General features: G+C 30.5%; 2 protein-coding genes across 2 annotated transcripts in view; both read left to right on the top strand.

Annotated features, from left to right (window-relative positions):
* Positions 1-20,511, top strand: part of LOC109609633 (inactive dipeptidyl peptidase 10) — a 187,205-nt gene that overhangs the window by 87,738 nt on the left and 78,956 nt on the right. The gene's annotated exons all lie outside the window — the stretch shown is intronic.
* LOC109609646 (uncharacterized) lies at positions 3,718-4,743 on the top strand. The gene is made up of 3 exons (XM_020026354.2): positions 3,718-3,870; positions 3,934-4,070; positions 4,142-4,743. Exons 2-3 carry the CDS (start codon positions 3,957-3,959, stop codon positions 4,376-4,378), a joined length of 351 nt encoding a protein of 116 aa, XP_019881913.1. The 5' UTR covers positions 3,718-3,870; positions 3,934-3,956; the 3' UTR covers positions 4,379-4,743.

Below are 20,511 nucleotides of genomic sequence, written 5' to 3'. Positions count from 1 at the left end.
AACATTAAAAAGTTCTAAATTAAAAGAAAAGAATACCAAACAATTATATTCAAAAGCTATTGAAATCAATGGAAAAAAGGTGTTTAAAAGTTATTAATAATGAAGGATATATTCCTTTATTATTAAATAAAGGAAAGCTATATATACGTAAAGTTGTTTTACTTTATAATTTATAAAGAACTAAGAAAATTTTGGTCATTGATTATGTTTTCTGTTTAAGTTTTAATAAGGAGTAAAACAAATAAATGTGTAATGAATTTTTGCATAAATAATTTATTTATTTAATTTATTAAAACGGTTACAGTCTTATCCGTTTGCTTATTATTATTTTGGTGAGCGGAACCCGGTGCATAACTTAAGCACTTCCGCGTCCATAAACATAATAGAAATGAGAAAATGTTGACAATTAAACATTTTTAGTGGCGCCTAAATAACAGACTGTCGCCCCGCCGTAATCCGGTATGCGAAAAGTTCAAACTTCTCGGCCCACTTATTCCGACAACGGCATCCAGTTTCACAGCGGCCTTAATTAGTGAAAAACTTGCGCCGTTTTCCATGTGAGTGTTTTATGAGTCGCTTTCCGGGGCGTTTTTCCACGCTAAATTTGCCAGTTTAATCAACTGGGGAATGCCATATGTCACTGGGGGAAAGTTCAAGCAAACTACGTGATTTGGATAAACGGGCCGCCGACAAAAGTTCAACCATGTGTCTTAATTTTTATGCCGCCGTTGTAAAACACAAATAAAAACAACCGAAATTTATATGTCGGGCGTGTGTGTGTAATGCGTGGGAAGGAAACCTTTCGCAACGTCCTAAAATCCATAATTCGATGTGAGGGATTCATTTAAACGAACGCGGTTCGTGTTCGAGGATTGATTGAAACTTCCAATGTCCGGATTAATTCCGTAAATTTTGCGGCATCCGGACGGTAGGTGTAAAATCTGTAAAACTCCGAGGATTTTGCAGTGTCAGCAAGGGCTCATAGAACACACGAATTTAATTAAAAGTGAAATACTTTGAAATTGAAACGATTCCAACCGCGCATAATCCTGGTCCTCTCGAACGACGAACTACACAAAACCTATCTGTTTAATTGATCTGGATCTTGTTAACAATGATAATTAAAAAAAACCTATCAGTGTAAATAATGTGGTACGTTCATCAAACGTGGCACGGGTAAATTAACAGAATTTATGACTACCCAAATCAATTATGTGGCGAGAATATTTCGGTCTAAACAAACTTTAATAAATGATGTTTACAGTTACTTGGTAACTAAACAAAAATAACTAAAAATTAAAACTAGGTTCTTCCCCTTAATTATTTTAAACATTTAATCAATCAATTTTGGCTTTTTAATTTTGGTTTCTTTCCAACGTTTTTTTTTTTTATTTCAATTATTTAATTTTATTTTTAAATTTTTTTTAAAAACATAAATATACAGAGGTGGTCAGAGACATACCACAAAATATAAATTAAATTTATGTACGAATTCGCTATTTTTTGAAGTCTTCAGAAAATTTTAATTCATATTTTAAAACTAAATAAAATTTATTAGATACATATAATAATTTTATATAAAGTGAAAATTAAACATTTTGTAATGTATTTCATAAAGGGATATACCATAATTCATATTCTGTTCAGCCAGTATAAAAATTTGACTTTTTAACTACTATATATATATACTATAAATATACAGAGGTGGCCAGAGAAATACCACAAAAATATAAAATTAAATTTATATTATATTTATTTTCATATTGGCGCATTCGCCATTTTCTAAAGTGTTCAGAAAATTTTAATTAATATTTTAATAATAATTAAAATTTATTAGACGCATATAATAATTTTATATACAGTGATAATCTGACAAAATTATATATTTTGTAAGATATTTCATAAAAGGATTTACCATAATTCAAATTTTGTCCAGCCAATAAAAAAATTGACTTTTTAATTTTGGTTTCTTAACAAACGTTTTATTTATTTCAATTATTTAATATTGTTTTTAAATTTTTAATACCATAAATACACAGAGGTGGCCCCAGAAATACCACAAAATAGAAAATTAAATTTATGTTAAGATATTTCATATTAACGCATTCGCCATTTTCTAAAATATTCAGAAAATTTTAATTAATATTTTGAAACTAAATAAAATTTATTAGATGCATATAATAATTTTATATACAGTGATAATCTGACAAAATTAAATATTTTGTAAGATATTTCATAAAAGGATCTACCTTAATTCAAATTTTGTCCAGTGAGTTTAAAAATATATTTTAATATTTTATATATTATTTTAAATTAACATCACAAATTTTTAAAGTCACCAATAAGTAAGAAAACAAAAAAAATTACAATTTTTTAAAGAAATCTTAAACATTCCGACGTTTTAAATATTAAAACTTTTTTAAATTTTATTATATAAAAAGTAAGTAATAATTTAAATAAAAATCCAACTCGTACTTTTACATAAGTGCTTTTAAGTACCCATAAAACTTAAACTATCCTGCAATGCAGAGATATCCAAATTAAAACCTCCGTGCACATTTCTGCATCAATTTAAAAAATAATATAATTCCGTGCAATCATTTTAACTTGCTCTACTAACTTCCGAAATTAAACGGGCTAAAATTCAAATATTAATATTAAGTAATATTTATTTAAAAATAACTAGAACTGTCTGCCTCATTTAAAATTTGTGGTTTATTTTTTGAGGCCACATTAATAAAACGTTTTCAGTTTTACCTTTGATAATTTCAAATTATTCTAGCATCACTTATGTTCAGGTACCGGGGAAAGTTTTTGGCTTATGATTTAACTGAATAAATTATTAAAATATATTTTAACATTTTTGTATCAAACTGCAAATGTATATAGTCTTTTATGCACTTTATAACATTTTTCTTTTATTATATATAAAATATTTTTTGGTCTAAAAATGGTGTGTTCAAGCACAAATCTGCTTAATAAGTTCAGTGATCATCCAATTGTGATATCAACGAAAGCAGTATCTCGTTAAGCTACAATAAATCAACCATTAGAAACTGCATGCAATAAAATTCATCAAAAAGTTGGACAAATGAGTAACTGAATGAGGACAATTTCGTTCTTGTACTCAAAACAGATCTAGACAATGGGTTGAAGCTGATAAAACTTGATAATTAAAGTCTTAATCCAAAGAAGAATTTATATGGTGGATTGTGCATAAAGTACCAAATCAACAGACAAGGCGTTCTACTTCTTCGTGACCTTGCAGGACCATATATCATATTAGAGACACAAAATGTTAAATAAGACGTTCACATAACCCACTATATCTGAGGTTAACGTTATCTTCACTTCCACGAGTCCAGAACTTTTTACTTGAAGCATGATTTTACTTATGTTGGCAAAAATGAAAGTTGAAGGATGTTAAAAACGTAGATTACTTTCTCCGATTCATGCTTTTCTATGTTTTTTATTTCTCTATAGTTCAACTCAATAAAAATATCCCTTCTGCAAAAACCAAATACATTTACATCATTTAAACCATTTTAAATTGTTTTCCATTAATTTTAAGTTGATATTATGATTCTAACAGCAACATATATCAATTTATTTTTTATACATATTTATTAATCCCCTGTATTCATTCTGGAAAGTTCGATTCAACAAAAATTATCAAGTGAGCAACATAAACTAAATAACAAAATCCTTCACCATAGAAACGATCAGATCAGTTTTTGTGTGATCAACGTGCAGTACACACGTTATTCTCTCCGCTCCACAATAACCGCCCACCGAACGATTGCATCCAAAAGTCTGCTGCAGAGTGCCGCCGTGGTACGTCGATTTCTTGACCATTACTAACATAGCTTGGTAAGACCCACACACAAATAATCATCAATTATAATAATCTGACATCGGATGACAAAACTCTAGACTTTGACTTCAACTTCATCAAAATGATTTGCGACGTCCTGTTCAGCAAACGCAAGGCTGCCACCAAGGAGCACAGCATTCTGTCCTTCCTTTATTCCGCCGTCAACTATGCTGTCGTACTGTTGGGAGTCCTGGTGGTAAGTGGCCCTAGACGGAGGTGGGGGGCCCCCCATACCTAACCTCAAACTTCATGACGTTTATCTTTCAGACTAATCCGGTCTTTTTCGTGCCGTTTTTAATGTTGTACCTGGGCATGAAGCTGATCGGATCGGGCCCCTATTGCATCGACACCTGGTTCGGAAACGTGGAAATCAACTTGGCCAAATGCCTGTCAGGCATGTTCGTGCTGTTCAACTGGTTCATCGTGCTGAGCCTCATGTCATCGAAGTTTAATTGCGGCGTCTGTCTGGCAATATGCAATGCAGATACCAGATGCTTCGTCTAGAAACCTACAAGGCACTTATACATTTTCATATACATTTTATACACTTTATACATCACACGTATAATCCAATTATGGATTATCATTTGCCATATACATACTTTATACATATTATATTTGTTGAACTGAGTCTATTCACATATACCTACAAGCTTCTTATGTACGAATATTTGGCTACTATTACCGTAAATTTGAAATGATTTATAATCAATGAATACTTTTACCTCCTGACTAAACAATTACATTCAAAATCATCATGTTTTATGTATCTGTACTATGATTTATATTACCTCTGTATATTTTACCAAATTTTAATTGTGTACAATTCTGAAAACAACACATGCAATAAAATATTATTGAACATTGAACTTAGTCTTTCAATAACGATTAATTGTATATGACATTGGTCCATTTGCAGTAATTGATGGAAAAATGGACAGTAACATTTATGTAAATGTTCTGAAATCTAATTACTCTAATGAATAGAACTGACCGTAAGTTGCACATTTCGATAGGATAGTAATACAAAACATATGTAAATAGATTAATACGTTCCTTTCTGTAAGATTAACTGACTAGACTTAAATACTATGATGACTATAATCTTTTGGGCCTTTTATATATCCAGTATCATCTCATAAAAATACATTAAATGAGATTTCGTCGATAAATACCACATGGCCCATTGTTGAAACATCCAAATTTTATTTCCTCGTGTATTTCTGTGGACTTTTGTAAGTAAGTTTTTTGCTAGTCTCCAAATAAACTTTATATTACTCGGTGTCTAATGGTCATATCTGACACAGAACAATTCTCGTTCGTTTTTAATTCATTCTTTATTTGAAATACTGTTTTTTAGTGTCTTGATCGATGCGTAAAATTAATATGTCTGTAAGTCGTGTAGTTTTTCTTGGTCCAACTTGAAGATGTTAGAACCTTTAATTATTTTGTACCAGGCAGTATGAACAATGTCTTTGAAATATTTGTTTCTTCACTGAATTTAAAACATTTGTAATGAACTCTTTTCTCTTTGGAACCACCGATTGTGGATTTCTCAATAAAACTGAGGAAAATCAAATAATTTCAATTCAATTTAAATCCAATGGTTTTCTATTGGATTGAAGTCTGGGGTTTGTGGTGTTCAGGGTATCACACTAATTTCATCAATACTTAATCTTTTAATTTTGATGGGTACTTCTAGCCATAGAAAGCCCATCTCATGTCTTCAGTAAATAGTAACATATGACTTTCAATCACCAAATCTATGCCTAGAAAAATATTTTTAAGCCACAATGGCTCCCAATGAGTTTTAGGATGTTTTTGACATTTTGAATCACTGATTGTAGATTTCTAAGTAAAACTGAGCAAGATTCAATTCAAATTAAATCCAATGGTTTTCTATTGGATTAAACTCTGGGCATTGTGCTGTTCAAGGTATTACACTAATTTCATTAGCACTTAATTTTTTAATTTTAATGGGTGCTTCTGATTATCCAATGTCTTCAATAAATAGAAACATATGACTTTCTATAACCAAATCGATGCCTTGAAAAATAACCTCAAGCCACAATATCCCAGTAAGTTTTAGAGTGTATTTGAGCTTAAATATTTCATTAATTGTTGTTTTTTTTTTTCACCAATGAAATTAAGTCTTCAAAGACTTCTTTAACAACTTTCTACCACAAAGAATGCTTCTTCTATTATTCAATTCGTTGTACTAATCGACAAATTAAAATCAATAACCAAATTTATCTGAGATGAACTCTATAATGAGATGATAACTGTTAAATTTTTAATTATAGTTAGTAAATCTAGCTTGATTATTCTTACTGCGATTACCTTCCATTAGAATTGATCATTATTAACATACAGTTTTAACACATACTTTAGTTGAAAATGCATTTGCAGTCATGTTCTCGACCTAATTTCAGACGTTTTTAACACTTTTTCAACTTCATCTTAACAAAGAACGTGCCACACTGATAATACAGCGTGTATCCAGACTTAACACACGCCCCATCAATTTGCACCGATAAAGTTCCCGACTCTATTGGGGTGTTTTCAAAACATAAAACCATAACTATGACAAACTTGACTTAACCGACGTTCGGATATTTCGCATAAATGTTGAGGCGGTACGAAGAGCCACATGCCTTGGGGTATGCTTCGCGGAATTCAGGTTAGAGAAGGGCAAAATTTATTCCTCGGAAATATGTAATGTGTGGTGCGGATCGGGGAGTAAATTAAATGGAATTTATAGGGTCAGGTGTGGATGTGTAATTGAAATATTTCTAAAATAAATAGCCCGCTGAAAATTTTCCCACCGGAAGGTCATTTGTTTCTATTCTTTTATTATTTAATGAGAAAAAATTCGCACGGTATGTGAATTTAGACGGTGCAAACTGAATTATTTAAATTAAAAGGTGAACGAACTGAAACATAAATATAAACACCCCGTTATAATTTCACACTCGGTAAAATTGAACATTACTCAAGGTCAGGCGGACATTTTTACGTGTCCTGGACTGCAGAGATATGCAAATTAAGTGCTTTCATGATAATTAAAACCTGCACACATTTGTTGGATCAACAGCCATAAAAATATTTATCTGCCATAAAAACATAACGTGTACGTATGTTTATCCTGGTTGTTGCTAAAAAATAAATATAATTTGTGATTTACGCCCAACGCTTATCAATTAATTATGTTTTATTAAACAAATGTTTAATTAAAACTGTTTTGGCGTTTGGATGTTTTGGCTGCTGTGGTCGTAATACGCGGTGGTTCACCGAAAACGCTCTGTAGGGCACTATAGGTTGAGATCAATTTTATTAATCTCGGTTTTTATACTATTTACTTTTACATATGATTATATAGTTTACAGTTTCGTTTGTGTTCTTTAATCCTAGTACCTATTGAACGTTTGAAGCTCTTTGATGGTCTCTCCTATCTTGGGCAGATCTGAATCTTCCTTGGTATAAAAAGAGTATGGATCTTATTTTTCAATAAGATTTTTCCAATTCTATCGATGACTTTATATATTATATATATATGGGAGCCAATTACCAATCAAGGGCCCACTAGGTGGATCTTTATTATTATGAGGTCTCATTGTATGTCTTATTTCTTAGCGTTTGTATCCGTTGATCTGTAGTGTTTTTTCTAAGTTCTTGTTCTTCAGCGAGGTGGTATTGTGGCACATATTCTTTTGGCTCCTTCGGTTAGTGTTTTAATGACCCTTTGTTTTTGACTAGGATGATGGTTAGATAGTTTATGTAGATACCGATCGGTGTGTAGGTTTTCGGTATACAGCCTAAATGTTCACCCACTTTCTTTATTAGGGCATCCAAAAAAAGTATTTGGTTCTCTTCCAATTACATTGTGAATTTGATATTGTTTCGTTTAGAGTTTAGGTGTTTTAGAAACTGATCTAATTTATCTTGTCCATGTTTCCATATCACGAAAGTATTATCCACGTAACGATACCAAACAGAAGGTTTGTGTCTCAATCGCTTTTTGTTCAAACTTCCATAAAGGAATTGGCGATCCCTGAACTAAGAGGACTGCTCATTTTTAATCGTTCAGTTTGTTCGTAGAATTTGTTGTTCCAAACGAAATAGCTTTCAGTAAGGCACGTACGGAAAAGATCCACTATATCTGTTGGCAATATTTCTGACATGTTTAAGGATTCATTGACAGCAACTCTAGTGAAATGTGACACTACGACGAAACTGACCAGTTTATCTTCTACATCAAGATATAATCCTTTCAATATCTCAACAAAATTAGTGGAATCTTTGATAAATGTTGGAGTGTTTCCAACATGAGGTTGTAGCAATGTGGTAAGATACTTAGCTAAGTTATATGTTGGTGACCAGGAGTAATATCGATGGTTTGGAGTTGTACATTATCCTTATGTATTTTGGACAGACCATATAAGCCACTCGTGCTAACGAAACATCAGGGTAACAATTCCAAAAAACGTCGCCCAATAAACCCGAGCCACTACAGATATGGAAACAATGGTCACGAAAGCCTTAACCTTTAAATATAGTCATCTTATATATGGTCTTAAAGCGAGTTTTTTAATATATCTGACTGTGTCACTCGTTTTATTTTTAAGTATGCTGACTAGTTTATTTAGGACATTCAAAAGGGCATAGACAAAAAGCAAATTCGCACGGGAGCTCGAGACATGAACAATGCGTTTGGCCCAATAAATAACTAATAAACGTATGGCATAATGGTGGTTCAGAAAATTCCGCAGTGGTGACGAGAGACTTGAAGATGAAGAGGGCCGCAGCCACCATAGCCTGCACCGACTCTGCAGAAGTTGAACGAACTGGGCTATGAAATTTTTACTCATCCGCCATACTCGTCGGACCTCTCGCCCACTGACCACCACTTTTTCAAGCATATGTCAAAAACACCTTCAATGACTCCATTGCCTCCAGACCTCCGGATTTCTATGCGACATTCATAAATAAGCTTGTTTCTGGTTGGCAAAAGTCTGTTGATTCGAATGGTTTTTATTTCGTTTATTATAAAAAATGTTAATGGTTAAAAACCGAGATTATTTTTGCATCAGCCTAATAATTTTGGATTTAGTCAAAAAGTTTTTACGTTTTACATGGGCCACCCTCTATAATTCCTTTACAAATTTATCGTAGACGTGACTTCAGAATGCACAATACAATAAACATGTGAAAGCATTAAACGCTTTTATGAAGAAGTTCCATTTTATGGAAAGCTTTTACGTTTTTATGAATATACATGCACGCATACATTTTGCCATTTGTAAAGTATCATAAAGTGGTTGATATTAAAGAGATATTTATTAGGATTGTTCAAATTAAATTTGACCGAGACGACAAAAACCGCACTGGAGAAAAGTTTATATAAAAGAATAAAAGTTTCCGTAATAAAAAGTTATTGTGTCTGTTCTCTCGAGCTGGGCTGCAACTAATTTGCTCTCGACAAAGTTTTATGTTATGACACAACATTGAATTTTTACAGTAATTTATTCCATATTGAGACGATGTTTGTGTTGTGAACACGTCTTTAAGCTGTCATTTATGCACGCGAAAAAAACTAGTTATAAAATGGTACAAATTTAGTACGGTCCTTTTGCGAATTAAGTATTGAAAGGCGGCCAAAAGACATAAAAGTTTTCTAATTTCCTCTCGATGCAAATGATTCGTTGCGCTCTCAATCTGCGACGCCGGAACGTCAAGAGCCAAAAAAGGCGTGGAAATGCTTTTTACGAAATTGGACTAAAATGTATTTTATACGCTTACATATATTAGTTCTCCGTTTTTTCTACGTCTCCGACGATCCGGTCGCATTAGTTGTAATTTACGTTATTATTCATAATTTCGAAACAAGAGTGATAACATTTAAAAAAAATCCGCACCGGATTTGGGCGGGCAAAAAACAAAATATTTTTAGCGCCGCGACTGCGAAAGTTTGTTTGTGTAAAATTTGAATTTAGCAGGGGTTTTAGCCCAACGGGCCGCCGTATCCGGCGTTACGGCGTCTGTGAATGTCTGATGGCGTATTTGTATTTGTCACACGGACCGGCAGACATCATAAATAAAACATGCACTCGTAAAAGTACGTGCAGAAATTCCCGGACGAAAGGAAAATGCATTATCCGATTTTTCGGATCGTCCGCCCGCAACGTTTTGTTTCCGTGTTAAGATTGAGGAGTTGGCCGCCGACGCGGTAATGTAATGTAATCGTGCATGGCGCGATAACGTGACGATTTATCGTCCGACATTTGCTGCAATAACGTCATCTTTAATACACTCACTGTTGCGGGTAATTATCGCGCTTCGGCCGATTGCAAGGACACGAAGCAAAAATATATATGCATATCGGCGTCGTTTCCAACTGCGAACGCTTTACGTATTTTAATGGGACGCCTTCGGATTATAAATTGCGTTCAAAGTTTTGCAGGAAATTAACTTAAAAGCGCATTATTTTTAACTTAATATTAAATGGTGGCGAATAATTTATTCCGCATCGATAATCAAGTTTAATTTTCTATTTTATCTAATATTATTTAACAAAATTAAAATACATATTTTGAGTGGAGCTGTCAAGTTTGACAGTTTCTTCTTTGTTACTTGAATAGACACAGAGATAATATCAGAGTATGACGCACTACCTAAGACAGCTAAAAGAAAAGGTACTCCCTATAATTAAAAGCACAAAAAATGTCAATCACTCGAATTGGAGAAACGACCGTAATAATAAAAATGGTCGTAAAAGCTTAAACAGTTAAAATTAAAATATTCGATGTTGTGTTACAGACAAAAATAGTTTTATTTAAAATAACCAAAACTTTTTTAATACAATTTTAACAGCAATATTTTGTTATTTATATATTTTTTTAATAAAATATAATATTAATTAAACAATTTTAGCTTGAAAAAATATTTTTTTATTAAATAATATATGCAATTAAGATAAGTAAAATAAATTTTATCAACTGGAAAAAAAACATTTTAGACATAAAAGAGTATTTCTTATAATAATTTCAATATGGTTAAAATTTTGCATTTCAGTAAAGAAAAAAACAATTACTTATTTTTTAGTTCTATTGAACTATATTTCAAATTGTCAAAATTATGTATTTCAATAAAAAACAATTATTTATTTTTTGGTTTAATAATAATAAAAAAATTATAGAATCTGTTTTTTCTGTACATTTTCCACTTTATTTAAACATTTAATAATATATGCATTTAAGATAATTAAAATAAATTTGATCAACTGGAAAAAAAAAGATTATATACATAAGAGTTTTGCTTGAATAATTTCAATATTGACAAAATTATGTAGTTCAGTAAAGAAATAACAATTATTTATTTTTTGATTTAATAATAATATATAACATGTATCATTTAGTAATATATACTTTAAAAAAATAAAATAAATTTAATGAACTGAAAAATTATACAATCTATCTTTTATATACATTTTACACTTTATTTAGACATTTAATAATATATGCATTTAAGATAATTAAAATACTTTAAAATGCTTATAATAATTTCAAATTGTTAAAATTATGTATTTCAATAAAAAAAACAATTATTTATTTTTTGGTTTAATAATAATAAAAAATTATAGAATCTGATTTTAGGTACAGTTTCCATTTTATTAAGACATTTAATAGTATATTCATTTAAGATATTTAGCATAAATTTGATCAACTAAAAAAACATTTTAGGCATAAAAGAGCTTGGCTTATAATAATTTCAATATGGTCAAACTTACATATTACAATAAAAAAAAGATTATTTATTTATTGGTTTGATACTGATTTAATAATAATAAATACATGTATATATTTTCCAGTTTATTTAAACATTTAATATATTTTTAAGATAATAAAACAAATTTATTCAACTGAAAAATTATAGAATTTCTTTTGTGTACCTTTTCCACTTTATTTAGACATTTAATAATATATGCCTTTAAGATAATTAAAATAATTTGATCAACTAGAAAAAAACATTTTAGACATAAAAGAGTTTCAATAAAAAAACAATTATATATTTTATAAACAATATTTTTAAGATAATATAATTAATATTGACTAAATTATGTAATTCAGTAAAGAAATAACAATGATTTATTTCTTGGTTTAATAATAATAAATAATTTTCCATTTTACTTAGACTTAAAAAAATAAAATAAATTTAATCAATTGAAAGATACCATTATAGAATCTGGGTTGTAATAACTTCATCTGATATATGTAAAAAAAATTATTTAATTTAAATTAAACAATTTAAAATTTATATGCTTGTATATAGATTCTTTTTAGTACTAATTTGATCAACTAAAAAATCATACGTAAGATAACAAAATCTTACTTAAAATAAAATTAGGTGTGAGAAATAATTTTATTAAATTAAATAAACATGTCGATTAAATTATGAAATTATTTATTTTACTTAAATTAAAATGATGTTGTATTTCGCACGAATTATAAATTTCATAATTCATCCAATTATTTATTTTAATTAAATAATTTTAATTGGAAAAACAGTTATTTAAATTATAAGTAAATATTAATTACGTTACTTTACAAAGAATAAATAAACAAAGAAGTAAACAGGAAAACAGAAAAACATTCTACAAATTAAGCACAAATTAAAAAGCTACAAATTTTCAAACTTCAACAACTGAATTAACCTGCTACTTTTATTAATTCGCATACTAATCTCATTTTCCGACAGGATCCGGCATATCGCGATCCAGACCCAATAAATACAAGTTAAGTTCCGCCAACTTAATAAGCCCATGCATATGTGAACGCGTCGTAATGATTTTGAGAGGGTTAAACGCGCCGCGAATTAAATGAGAAAATGCAGTGCCAAATCCACGGGGAATCACAGAGGGGCTAATCCATATGTGATGACGTTATTAGATCGGTTAGAATGGAATCAACGATGTATACAATCAGCCGGGGATAATATTTCGTTCGTTTAGTGGAAATATAAAATAATAAAATAATTAAGGCTGCATTCATTCCAGTCTTCATACGTGAAACTAAATAACTAAGTAACTAATTAGTTTATGTTGATGAGCTTCACTTTAGTTGCTGAAAAACTTTTGACAAGGAAATACAACAATAAACTCGTTGAAAACATGTAAACGATGCTTTGTATGTATTGTACATGCGCCGACTGGAAACACGAACTGACTGTAAACTAAATATATGTCAGGTTTCAAAGACTACAGTAAATTCTAGGAATTTTCACTGCAGTATTTTGAATGAATCCCAATAGCAGTTTAAACATCAATAAAATAAAATGGACCAGTTTTTCTGTTTTGTAAATATTAAACCTGCTTTATAATTCAATTTGACAAAGAACTGGGCAGAAACCATTCAGTAAAATGGACCGAAAGAATTTCCATACGATTCACATTCAAAAGAAATGATATTACTGAGCCTTAAATCCCAATTACATGATACCGTTTTCCCCAATATAAATTATAACGCAAAAAAATGGGGTGGAGTAATTTACTGGTGGTAAAATTTAGCCGTACCATTTAAAATGACATAAATTTTCGGATACTCTAATAATTTATAAAGAGAAATGTACGTTTTGGGCTGAACGGAGAAACAAAACATTCAAAAGATTAATCGCCGAGCAAGTTTTAACACTTTAGGAAAATGCTAAATTTTATATAAGCATTTATCCACGTCGTGCATAATGCATATCTAAAACACGTCTGGTGTTTTAAACCTCTTATAAAAATTCAAAAATAAAATGTTAAAACAGTAAGTGCAAATCTACCATTTTGTACACACATATGTAGTGGCAAACGACCGAGTTGACCTGAATGTGTGTATTTGGGCAACAGTCACTGAAACTAATATGGAACACGAGCCAACCATGGGGCGAATTTGCCAGTTCATTAGCCGACAACATCACAGCATCACACAGGGAACGTGTACTTAATTTATTTTACGATTTAATTAATTTTCTTAAATTATTGTTGTAATATTCCCGTCCCCCCGGTTAATGGAGTTCAACGAGGCAATGTTTTAAAAGCGTTACTCTAATTCCATTCAGAACCATTATGCATCTGTAAACATCAACAAGTTTTTAGCAAGATATTTATTATACATCCCGGGATAAAGGGTTAACTAATGTATTCATCCCAAACAAAAGTTTTATCATCCATATTTTGCCGCAGTAATGGCTTTGTTAGAGCTTGTTTTGGCGAGTGCACGATATGAATAAATATAAGTGATTTGCTTATCCCGTTCTGTTAATTAGATCAAGATTACATTAAAATATTAATTGGCAAATAAAATGAACCATTTTGTAAGACATTTCTAATATTTTTCAAAAGGATTTTATGCAAATTTTATCCAGTCAATAAACAAAATATATATTTCATTTATACTATTTTTTTTTTTTGTTACATATCTTAAAAACGATGGAAAGAAAACTTACAACTATGTATTTCAGTAAAGAAACCACTTCAGACAAGACTAAAGTTTGTACAAATATATTTATAATCCTCTAGAATTTTGGCAAAGGGTACTCCATGCACGTTGAAGGAAACGTCGTTGTTTGGGGTTTCCTTTCTTGGCATGGTGTTGTACCATTTGAATAAAATTGTTGGTAAAATGGATTTTTAGGCGGGATAATGTTCCGAAGCATGCTTTATCAAAATTGATTCAAAGATAATCATATTGAGGTTCTCGATTGGTCAAGGCAAATTATGGATCTAAATCCAATTGGAAACTTATGGAATGACATTAAAAATAACATACCATGAAATTTATTTTAAATAAATTATAATATATTTTAATTGCATTTAACTAGAAATGAGCAATTCCTAATTAACATTAGACAGTAATTTCCAAGCAGAGGTATGTCTAAAATACAAACAATAAAAATCTACTTACCAATAGATGGCGACATGTTCAACGACGATTTTATTACAGTACCCTGTAAAACGATATAGCAGAATTCTATAAATTAACTGATAAAATAACAATATGTAAAAATATTCACATCTTTACTGGTGTTTAAATCTATTACTTAAAATCAATTTTATTTAACAGTTATATTTATTTATCGTACTGACAGCCGTAGACAAAAATTATAGAATCTGCCTTTTGTGTACATTTTCCACTTTATTTAGATATTTAATAATATATACATTTAAGATAATTAAAATAATTTAATCAATTTGGAAAAAAAAAACATTTTAGACATAAAAAAGGTTTGCTTATAATAATTTCAAAATGTCAAAATTATGTTGAAATTATGTATTTCAATAAAGAAAAATAAATAAATAACATGCATAGATATTTTCCAATTTACTTAGACATTTAATATATTTTTAAGATAATAAAACAAATTTTATCAAACTGAAAAATTATAGAATCTGTTTTGTTCACATTTTCCACTTTATTTACACATTCAGACAAGACTAAAGTTTGTACAAAAATATATTTATAATATAATAGAATTTTGGCCAAGAGAACTCCACGCACGGTGGAGGAAACGTCGTTGTTTGGGCTTACTTTTCTTGTCATGGTGTACCATTTTTACTGATAAAATGGATTTTCAGCTACGACAATGGTCCGAAGCAGCAGTCCTGCGTTATCAGACTTGATTAAAGATAATCATGTTGAGGTTCTCGATTGGTCAAGGCAAAGTATGGATCTAAATTCAATTGGAAACTTATGTAATGACATGAAGTGTCGATTAAAACACTAAATATCATGAAATTCAGATCAATTGTGGTTAGTAATCGAAGAGACGTGGAATTTAATTTCAAATAATCATTGCCTATATCCCAGTGAATATATGCCTCACCGCTTACAGGCTGTTATAATTAACAAAGAGTATCCAACATAATATTAACATTTTATTAAAGTTATGTATAAATTGTTTAATAAATATACACATTTTAAATGTGTGCTATTTCTGTTAGCAACCATATTGCGCCTTTATTTTGTTAAGATCTAATTTAAGAATGAATTATTTTGTTTTAGATACAAAATAAATAATTATAAAAATAGTATAATGTAATATTAAATAAAATATAAAATATTTTAATCGCATTTAACTAGAAATGTGCAATTCCTAATTAACATTAAATAACAATAAAAAACTACTTACCAATAGATGGCGACATGTTCAATGATGATTTTATTACAGTACTCTGTAAAAAAGCATTGATCGATATAGTAGTATTCTATAAATTAACTGATACAATAACAGCATGTAAAAATATTCACATCTTTACTGGTGTGTTAATCTATTACATAAAATCAATTTTATCTAACAGTTCAATTTATTTATAGCACTGAAAGCTGTAGGACAATTTATCAGATACACGAACCATTATTTTTCAAAGCACCTCTTAAATTCACGCCACGTCCAAACTAATTAATAATCCGTGTCAAGCTGTGGGGTAAGTAAGTCTTGCGACCTCCGGCGCGAAAGCCACACGAACAATGGACATAATTTCTCGGACGTTACATCTGCCAACTCTTCTGTAGTCGGTCTTAACATTTACTTAGCACGTCTATTTACAGCGTTAAGGCCGACCTTTGTTTGTCAAGTGAGGGGTGTTCATAACGGAAAACCATAACTATTACAAAGTTCGCTGGATGTTCCCGCATAAATGCGAAAGCGGGACAACACATGCCGCCGGTGGCTGTTGGAATTCTGGTTGGAGGACGGCGAAATATATTCCCATACGTTGCGGTGTGCGGGACTTAATTAAACAAGGTGAGAATAACTATAAGGAAAAATGCAATTAACTGTACGTCCTGCAAGTTCAGATATAAAATCTGATTTACACGTGATGTGTGCGATGTACACGAACGATACGAAGGGTTTAAAAATTCCAGCAGCGAGTTAATGTAAAATTTATATTAACGTGAAAATATCGGCGGAATATTTGAATAAAAATGTAATATATTCAAAACATGACACTTGCGTGTGGCAGCAAAGTCGTTAACGGTCTGTAAATTTAAATTAAATCCTCAGAAAACGATATCCGAGCAGTGTCGCTTTATGGCTCTGCTTACAATCTAATGTTTTATTCAATTTAATAAAGACAAGCGTTTTTTTTTTTTTTTGCTGTTGGGCGGCTTATTATTCCAAAAAACGGAGATGTTTGAGAAATTGCTTTGACCTCAATTACAACGATACTCGCTCGTGACATAAAGATAATGTTGCAAAAACCGTGAAATTAATATTTCCATTTAATGTTTTACTTTTCGAGTTCGCGTGGGTTTCCTGTTAAGTTATAATGTGTCTACAATTTATGTCGGACGAGTACATAAAATTGTAAAGTCGATGCAAAGCACGTATATCTATATCAAGATATTTATGTCGGTTATAAATCTATCCTGAACAAATCGTGTTTAAATTGCACAATCGTGAGCTTATATCAAATGATTGATACCATAATTGGCGTACAAAATTTATTATGCCGATTCCGATGGTTATTTTCTCCGCACAATTTTCCGATTTATAATTTCCTCAATGTAACGTTTGTATAGTTGTAAAAAAAGCAAGTAAATCCAATTTCAACCTTGTTACCAGGAATCGGATGCAGCGACAGAACAAAAATGGAAACAAATAAAAATCAAAGCGAAAGCCGTTTTTTTAACATGTCAAAAGCATCACGGAGAAATCAATCCTTCGATCCATCCAAAAAAAAATTGCAACATTTACAGTAATTACGGTGGACTCCAAACATATGTTCCCTCATATTTCTAAGAGGTGACGGAAAGAGTAATTTACAGTTCATGATTTAATTGAATATATTTTTATGCTACATTTTATTTATTTTATTTTTTAGTAAACTGTGTTTATTGAACTGGATAATTTGAATTATTTAAAAAATCAGTGTAATAATGGCAATGTATTGCAAAAAATATGTTATGAAAATAAATTTTAACAAACAGTATATACTTCTACATAAATTAAAGAAAATTAGTACGTTTAAGTACAGTATTGGCAGAAAGTAGAGCAACTTTAAAAATATATAAATTGCTTCCGCCTTATATAAGCAAATCTAATATAATTTATACTAATTATGAACACACTGTATACAAACATTTCGATGAATGTTTCTTGCATTAAAAATAATTCTGTTAGCTACAAATCTAATAACTTTTTTACTTTTTACTAAATATCACTAATCTCCACAAAATATAATGCCTTGTGGAAAGATGTTTCAATCCGATGAGAGAAAAATCAATATCGCTTGATTGAAAAGCGTGTTTTACAACAATCTTCAAGATTTGGTAACATAGAAGGAAGACCAAGAAAAACAAATATGTTTCGGGATAAACAAATTTTATCCTGCTCCAAAATAGATCCTTTCCTGCGTTTCAGCAAAATAAAAGATCTACTTGAGACACAACTTAGAATTAATGTTTATTCAAGAACTGTAAGAGACTGATTACTACAAGGGTGTCTTCATGCGTGAAGGCCAGACTCAAAAGCACTACTATCAGAGAAGAAGATACGAGCCAGGTCCTTTTTACACTGGACTTTAAAACTTGGAAACGAGCGATCTGGAGTGATGAAATCAGTTTAATCTGTTTAATAGTGTTGGGATTTTATATGTAAGACGACCTATTCATGAAAGGTTTAACCCAAAGTTTACCATACTCACTGTTACACACGACGACAGGTCGGTAATGACATGGGACGGCTTTTCGGGATTTGGAATGGGTCCTCTACTTTGAATAAAGGGTATAATGAATCGTTTCATGTATAAAGAAATATTGAGGAAGAACATGGTACCGTATTCAGATAAAAATATGCCACTAAAACTTTATTTTCAACAAGATAATAACCCGAAGCACACTTCAAAATATTTGAAGAAATGGCTTTTAAGGGAAAAATTTAATGTTATGAACTGGCCATCTCAATTTCCCGATCTAAACTTCATTGAAAACTTATGGGACATTTTCCATTTAAAAAAGGTGGAAGTTATTCATAATAATGGAATTTTACAATATATTAATGTAGAATTAATTAAAATACTAATTACAAATTATTTGTAGTAATAAAAGTTTAAAGAGCATACGTTGCTCAACTTTTTGCCAACCCAAAACAAATAATCATCAGCAAAATCTCTTTATTTTTTTTTATTGTTTAACTATGTAATTGTAAAATTTATAAAGGGAAGTTAATTTTTAATATATATTTTTTTGAACATTATAACTAGGACAAAAATAATTTGAATTTTAATAAAGTTGGTCTACTTTCTGTCAATACTGTAAGTTTAGTTAGATATTTATTAATATTTGAAAAAAATTCAAGGATTAAAAGTAAACCCATTATAAAATAAAACAACCTTACGTCCATTGAGCCTCCTTTTTTTCATTGATTTTCAATATAATTGTTCAATATTTTTTTCCACTGATTTTGAATTTTTTCATAAAGTTAATTCTAATTTGACGGTCTTTTTGCACGGATTTTCCACCAAATCCAGAAAAACATCCCCAAACTAACTAATATATCTGTACATAAAGAGAGGTACTAAATGTTTAGACACTTAATAATTATAAAATTAATTAAAATAATATATAATTAAAATATTCTGTATTATATGTAATCTGTAAATCGCATGTTCGACCCCGTCGGATCTTCACCAAGACAAATTTCAAAACGAACAGCCCAATAATTTAGATGGCATCGCAGCCAGTCGGGAAATAATCAGATTACTAGCCGAAACATCGAGTTAATTATGGCAATAAGTCGAACGGAAACACGGGGCGCAACTCAAATAAAAATTGGCAAATTTCCCAATCGCCGGGATTTTATTCCGTTTTCGTTTCGTGGCATTAATTGACAGCGGATTAGGGGGCGCTTTCTTCATGTTAATGAAATAAAACGTTCGTCCGCCTGCGACTCTGCAGGGGTGAGTTAACTCGTTCTAATTTCTGATTAATTAGATTTTTTATGTTGCGCAAATATTGTCTGGTACGTTGGCTCACGGCCCTTCCTAATGAAACTGATTTAATCAACGCACAAACAGTTTTATTAATCAACGAATCGTTCGTATAATTTATAACAAAAAAAAAACGGCAAGCGACAATTCATTTGGTATCACCATTACACATTACAAACCAGAAAGCAAACATACGGCACAGTATGTAACATATTAAGCGCGGTTTTAATTGAGTTTACTGCCATTGTTACGTTTGTGTTACTTCGTTTTAATAATTCTGTTTATTATTGACTGCGCTTTTGTCCGGAACTGTTATTTAATTTATAGAATGGTAATTGATGCGGTTTCATATAGCACGAACTGTTTTGTTTTAATTAACTGTCCACTACTCGTATGTTTGTTATGTTAAAAATATTTGATTTCAATTACCCAAATTTGTAGAAATGACAGGAAAGTTGCACGTTTATTATTTATGTCAGTTTTAGTTTTTGGAAGCGTTAAACACTATTTAAAACGTACAAATTTTAGTTTCATTTAAATAATCAGTGTTAAAAACGTCAATAAAAACCATGCAAAATATGCATGCATATTTCTTCATTAAAATTCCGTACTATTGTTAGTTCCACAGCTAGTTTTTACTTTTCCATATTCATTTTATGTTAATTTA

The sequence above is a fragment of the Aethina tumida genome, chromosome 1, assembly GCF_024364675.1.
Source record: "Aethina tumida isolate Nest 87 chromosome 1, icAetTumi1.1, whole genome shotgun sequence".
NCBI lineage: Eukaryota > Metazoa > Arthropoda > Insecta > Coleoptera > Nitidulidae > Aethina > Aethina tumida.
This window is presented reverse-complemented; position numbering and strand designations above follow the sequence as displayed.

Excerpts from the sequence above, each read along its gene's own strand:
- LOC109609646 (XM_020026354.2), top strand. The coding sequence starts at position 3,957 with ATGATTTGCGACGTCCTGTTCAGCAAACGCAAGGCTGCCACCAAGGAG. Across the intron at positions 4,071-4,141 it reads TACTGTTGGGAGTCCTGGTG|ACTAATCCGGTCTTTTTCGT; the intron begins GTAAGTGGCCCT and ends TTTATCTTTCAG.